This window comes from Pinus tabuliformis, chromosome Q (genome assembly GCF_031772625.1).
Source record: "Pinus tabuliformis cultivar Carrire ecotype Pingquan chromosome Q, CPIR1, whole genome shotgun sequence".
In the NCBI taxonomy this organism is placed as follows: domain Eukaryota; kingdom Viridiplantae; phylum Streptophyta; class Pinopsida; order Pinales; family Pinaceae; genus Pinus; species Pinus tabuliformis.
In genome coordinates, this window is record NC_142296.1 from 331,896,194 (window position 1) to 331,902,197 (window position 6,004).

General features: G+C 30.6%; 1 protein-coding gene across 2 annotated transcripts; it reads right to left on the bottom strand.

Annotated features, from left to right (window-relative positions):
* Positions 1-210: 210 nt before the first annotated feature.
* LOC149219536 (short-chain dehydrogenase TIC 32 A, chloroplastic-like) lies at positions 211-3,061 on the bottom strand. Of its 2 annotated transcripts, XM_089382615.1 has the most exons (9): positions 2,934-3,061; positions 2,533-2,737; positions 2,130-2,361; positions 1,890-1,969; positions 1,626-1,779; positions 1,439-1,517; positions 1,255-1,342; positions 1,111-1,157; positions 211-869 (listed from the first exon to the last, which is right to left on the bottom strand). In XM_089382615.1, the coding sequence occupies exons 2-9, from the start codon at positions 2,651-2,653 to the stop codon at positions 702-704; spliced, it is 969 nt and encodes a 322-aa protein (XP_089238741.1). In that variant the 5' UTR covers positions 2,654-2,737; positions 2,934-3,061; the 3' UTR covers positions 211-701. The 2 variants fall into 2 exon arrangements, with proteins under 2 accessions (XP_089238741.1, XP_089238740.1); XM_089382614.1 differs by lacking the exon at positions 2,934-3,061 and having other exon boundaries at positions 2,533-2,859.
* Positions 3,062-6,004: the final 2,943 nt, after the last annotated feature.

The window sequence follows — 6,004 nt, forward strand, 5'->3', positions numbered from 1 at the left end:
CAATAATAAAACTAACTACATTATCTGAGCTTCCCAAATATTGATTACATAAATGTCCCATCAGAGAATTAAGAATGCACTATAATTGTCCGAAAGCTGAGATATGCAAAGTAATATAAAAGTGCCCACCAACTGTACCTTCCATTAACAAAATAGAACACTTCATTTTGTTAACTCAAGACAAATCTGGGCGATATAAGACAAGTATAATAAAATATAAAGGCAAGTGTCCTTGTCATAAATTAAAATAGATTTCGGAAATGTAAGATCCATCGCCTCATATTAAAGATATTAATAGTGGTGAAGAGAATATGTACGAACGCAGCGCACAGATTTTTTTATCATTGCAAAGAAGCTTCGTACACATGACACCACTGAATCGAACTATTACAGGATACTTTCTCTGCCAGCTTCGAAAGTGTGAACAATGGCTATGCCATATTTCTAATTTTGATGGCTGCTTTTTTTTGTTTTAGCTTTTGTGTGAAGATTGCTACTTGCCCCATAAAATCAGGATCTCGAAAATTTATACAAGAAAGATTGTATATACTGTATAAAGGAATGAAATACATGTTTGTACTGGCAGTTATACTGTACAGGCTATTTTGCTCCATTCGGCTCTACAAGTTTGTACTGGCGGTTACACTGTACAGGTTGCCCATTTTTCTTCATTAAACTTTACAAATTTCACAGGTCTAGGTTTACAAATAAGATTTTATAATAGCTTCGCTGTCTCTCCACAGTTCCATAGCTTTATCTGGATCATTGGCCAAGCTAGAAGCTGATGCTTTATTACAATCTGCAAAGAATTTCCCAGAGATGTTTTTCAGGTGGGGATGAGCTGCAACATAGCAGGTTGTCGATGCCGCCTGTTAAAGTAAACATATTTAAAGGTCATGCTGCAAGTTATTCATTGAACAAAAACAAGAAAACAAACGATTCTAACTCCCTTTTGTCTTATATATTAAAATCCATAACTCTATAAATGCAACTACTTAGAGAAACATGTCTGAATTAACAAAGTTGTTTGACTGCCTAAGAAATTGCAAGTGCAAGAAACCAATTAAGAAAGAAAACTGAAGAACTGAAAAGATGTGGGAGAAATTTCACCTGAGGAATTGATTTTAGGAGTTTTGATGTAAGGAAGAAAACCAAATCTGTAAGAAATATGTAATTCTTTAGTCAATTTTTCATGGGTTGCTTCCAAAACATATAAAAAAAGTAAAGAAGAGATAAAGATGTCATGGTCGCCACCTGTGATAAGTCCCTCGCGGTCTCTGGTGAGTCTGGTCTTTACGATGCCTGGATGAACAGAATTTGCAGTCACATTGGCCTTCAGTTTCTGCATTATAGATGAAACTTGTGTTAAATGTTTATTTTGTGGAAGGGTTTGTTATGAGTGGTAAAAGAGACCTAGGGCAAATTTCCAAAGCTATACCTCCAATCGCAAGGCAAGTTCCTTTGTATGGAGAATATTTGCAAGTTTAGACTGAGCGTATGCACGGGTGGCATCGTAGCTGTAATGTTTACAGGGCTAGTATATTAAATAGTAGATCTGTATCTAAACATGGAATCTAAATCTGGAACTGAAAGGTAGTATAAACCTAATACTTGAGGGTTTTTACCTCTTCGGGTCGTTTAACTGGTCAAACTGGATTCCTTCTTTCCCCAACCAACTGTGAATACATGATGAAACATTGATAATCCTTCCTTGAATACCTGTTTCCTTAGCGGTTCGGATCATTTTGTTCAATAACAACTTTGTTAAAAGAAAGTGACCTGCAAATAAGCACGGCCAGTCAGAGCACTGTAGGGTTGTAAAATTACAGCTTGTAAGATTTCTCTTCCCTGTGATATCAGGAAGATTGCATGCATGCTTGTATGCTTACCGAGATGGTTCGTAGCGAAAGTCATCTCAAAACCGTCCTCAGATACCTGGAATTCATGACAAAACTTTCCTGCGTTATTTCTGCAAGAAACACAGAAGAAAGCACGCACATACAGAGCTCCAAGTTAGTTACTGCATGATTCAGGATATCAAATTTATTTTGATTTTGATTGATTTCTGTAATAACCCTATTACTTCATAGATACAAAAAAAAAAATTCCTGAATTTGATTGAAACTGACATAAGAATATTGAGAGGTAAGCCGAGGGATTCAAAATTTGTGGCAAATCTTCTTATTGAGGCAAAGGAGCTGAGATCCATCTCCATCAATATAATGTCTGCCGTGTGAATCTCTTTCTGAATACGAGATTTTACATCTTCTGCTGCTTTGAGATCCCTTGCCGGAATGATCAATCTTGCCCCTCGTTTAGCCAACACTCTTGCAGTTTCTGATCCAATACCAGAGGTAGCTCCTGTAATATCAGAAATAGATAGAAATTATCAGTGATCTCGTGGTCCAATCTCAGACAAGACTATGTATACCAAAGAACTGCCGCAGTCATCAATGAAAACAAATCAAGTGAAGCAGAAAATAAGATTTATCATAGAATATAAGAAAAGCTACCAGAGGAACCTAGTATTACCAGTGACTATTGCTGTTAGAGAGTCAAGGTTGCAGGCAGCAGTGACATCTTCAGCAGTGGATTTAGAGCCAAAGCCACTAGGCCCTGCTGCACCAATCAGATATTTTATTGTGTCAGGCATTTCTCTCACGTCCACTATATCCTTCTTCTAACAGCTGCCACCGTTAGGCCTTCATGCAGTCTTTCAACTTTGTCTATGGATTTCCTGACAAACATAAAAAGTGCAGCACAATTCAATTGATTGAAACCTCTATCGATGTGAAAATCTACTTTGCTTACTGTTCTCCAGCACATGCACAAGGATCTCGAAAATAGCCCATTCTTCAAGGCCTTTACTATCCATATTTGTTAAGGTCTGACGAAGTAGTAGAACCCATTTTCTTTTAACACAAAAGGCTTACCTAAGCGCTTACGTATCGTGTCTGCTACGCCAGTGTTTTATGTGGCTTCAGCTATGGCACGGAAGAGACAAATCTCGGTTCTGTAACTTAATATTATCCAGTGGTTGGAGAGGATCTAGAACAAGGAGTCTCTGCCTTTGTGAATTGCACATGCATGTAGGTCTTGGGAAAAAGGGGTTGACTCACTATCTATGAATTTGTCTGTTTCTATCTAGAAAAGTGGGAATTAACTCTTTTGTCGGCCTTGCTATTATTCAGTACAGTGCATGCCTCTCAACATTTTAAAACTCCATTGGGATGTGTACCTAAACGTTGAACTTGCAAAGAGCAGGAGGATGGAGTCAATTTTAGGGTTCTTTTCACACTTTTGGGGTTTTGTTGGAGTTGGAACTTGCAATTGGGATGGAATTTAAGTGTAATGACCGTGTTTTTAAAACAATATTTAAAGATAGAGTTGTTCCTTTGTGTGATGGTGAATGTATTTCGAAAACCTTAATTGTAGTTAATAATTTTTTTTAATTGTGTTAAATATTATTATGAATGGTTTATTAGTGATTTTTTTACTCCATACTGTACATTACACTTGCGTTGTCAAATTCAACTCTTTGTGTGATTGTGTATGTATTTTGAAACTTTAATTGTGATCGGGAATGTATTTTGAAAACTTTAGTTGTTAATAATTTTTTTTTCTAATTGGTTAAATATTATTATGAATGATTTAATAGTGAGTTTGTTGGTCCATATTGTACATTACATTCTGTGGTCAAATCAAGGGAAACATATTTTGGTATTACTATAACCATGGGATTTTGTTAAATATTATTATCAATGATTTGATAGTGAATTTGTTTGTTTATATTGTAGATTATACTTCCCTTGTCAAATTAAAGGAAATTTATTTTGATTTTACCTTAATCATGAAATTGTTGGTTAAAATTGCACATTACAATTATTATATTTCAAAACTTTTTTATAAATTTATAATATTTAAAAAACATTACTTTTGTATTATTTTAAGGTGGATTTAACTTTAAATTTCAAATAATACTGGGTGAAAAGAATGTTCAAACATTTATGATTTATCTCTTTTTGTAATTTTTTAATTGATTTATATTTTTTTAATGATTAATTTTATATTATTTAGAAGTAGATTTTACTTCAAAATTTAAAAAACAATAATTAAAATGAATAAAAAAGTATTTATGAGTTATTTCTTGTCTATTTATTGTAAGATATTTTTAGTAGTATATACAATTTAAAGGTTAGATTTATTTCAAAATAATGATGTAGTTTTGGAAATGGAATGAATTTTGATGATTAAGAATCTTCTTACATGTTTTTTTTTAAATGTACATATTTTTAATTTATATGTTAATTATTTTTATCATCAATAAAAATAATAATAATAATTTTAATTTTAATAACTTGAGATATATGATTAACAAAGTGTTTTAATAATACTTTAAGATATATGGTTAAGAAAGTGTTTTGATGCTTATTATTGATTAATGCTCATTCACAGTTTCCATTGGTTTAAGAGATATAATTGTCTTAACAAAAATAACTATTAATTTTTACTAAAAATATTTAAATCTATTCAAATTAGCAATAGATATAACAAATAACAACTATTATATATAAAATTAAAATTGTAATAAAGCATAAGTACCTTTATTTTTGTAACTTTCCTAATTGTCTTTTGAGATTGTAGATTACATTTTACTTATATTGAGTTATATTGATTTTTTTATTAATTTTATTTCAAATTTATTTTTTTAAAATAAAATTGATACTAATTTAATTTTAGAAATATTGGCACTATTACTTGAACTTGTACATTATAATATGAGTGAAATTAGAATAATTATCAAGTTAAAATTGTTAGAGTTTAACTTTATTGAATTTATATAGTTAAATGAAAATCCTTTTACATTAGATGAAAAAATACAACTCAATAATAATGTTTTAAGTTTTATATATGACAGTGGGGGTTATGTATTCTAGGATAATGCATATATTACATTACCTTTTTTTCATTCATATAGATTTATAGTTCACTTGAGAAATAGATTTATAGTTGGCTTGAGAATGCTATTTCTCAGTGAGAATAAAGTAATTACCACATTAAAATTGTTAAAGTTGTTATAGTTTACTTTATTGAATTTATATTGTTAAAGAGAGAAAATTACAACTCAGCCATAATGTTTTAAGCCTTATATATGAAAGTAGGTGGTTAGGTAAGTTATGATAATGTATATATTATATTTTTTTTCATTTATATAGATTTATAGTTTATTTGAGAATAACAAATAGTATTTAATATTTATGGTAAAAAGTTGAAAATATTTTTTTAAATTTTAAATAATTATGAAGTTATGAATTTGTTGATAAAAAATGAACATTCAAAAATATAAGGAAAAAATCTGAAATTTACTCTTCTTATAAAATATCACATAATTTAAGTGTTTAAATTAATTGATATTTAGTTATTTAATATTTTAATTTCCCATTTGTTCAGATCGGGTGACTTATTTTGAGATGAAATTGTTACTTTCCTTTACTTAAAATACATTTTATTTTTTACTCGGTGAAATACATAAATACAGTGGAGTATTAATTTTTTTTTAATATTTAATTTATAAAGATTTAGTAATTCAAATTTACTGTTTAAACCATTATTATTTATAAAAATTTCAAACAATAATTAAAAAGATGCTGAAAAAATAGGAAAATATTAGAACTTTTAAATTACATTTCTGACTTACACTAAATAAAATAAATAGTCATGCAATTTTCAGAATATTTAAAAAATAAAGTCATAAAAATGCTAAGACACTCGCGAGTTATCTTCCTAAACTGTTCAGTAATGTTGGAGGAAGAAAATGCTTGTGAACCAGCGTGTCATTGTCTGCATCTGGTGCGGATATATAGGGTGTATCTCATTCCATGGCCCCACAGATTAAAAGAACATTTACAAACGGCTGTACCCCACACAAGGCTTTTCTGTATGCGGTATGTGCTGGACCAGGCCTTCGATTGCAATCGTTCTCGTTGTGTTTCAGAAATCGTCT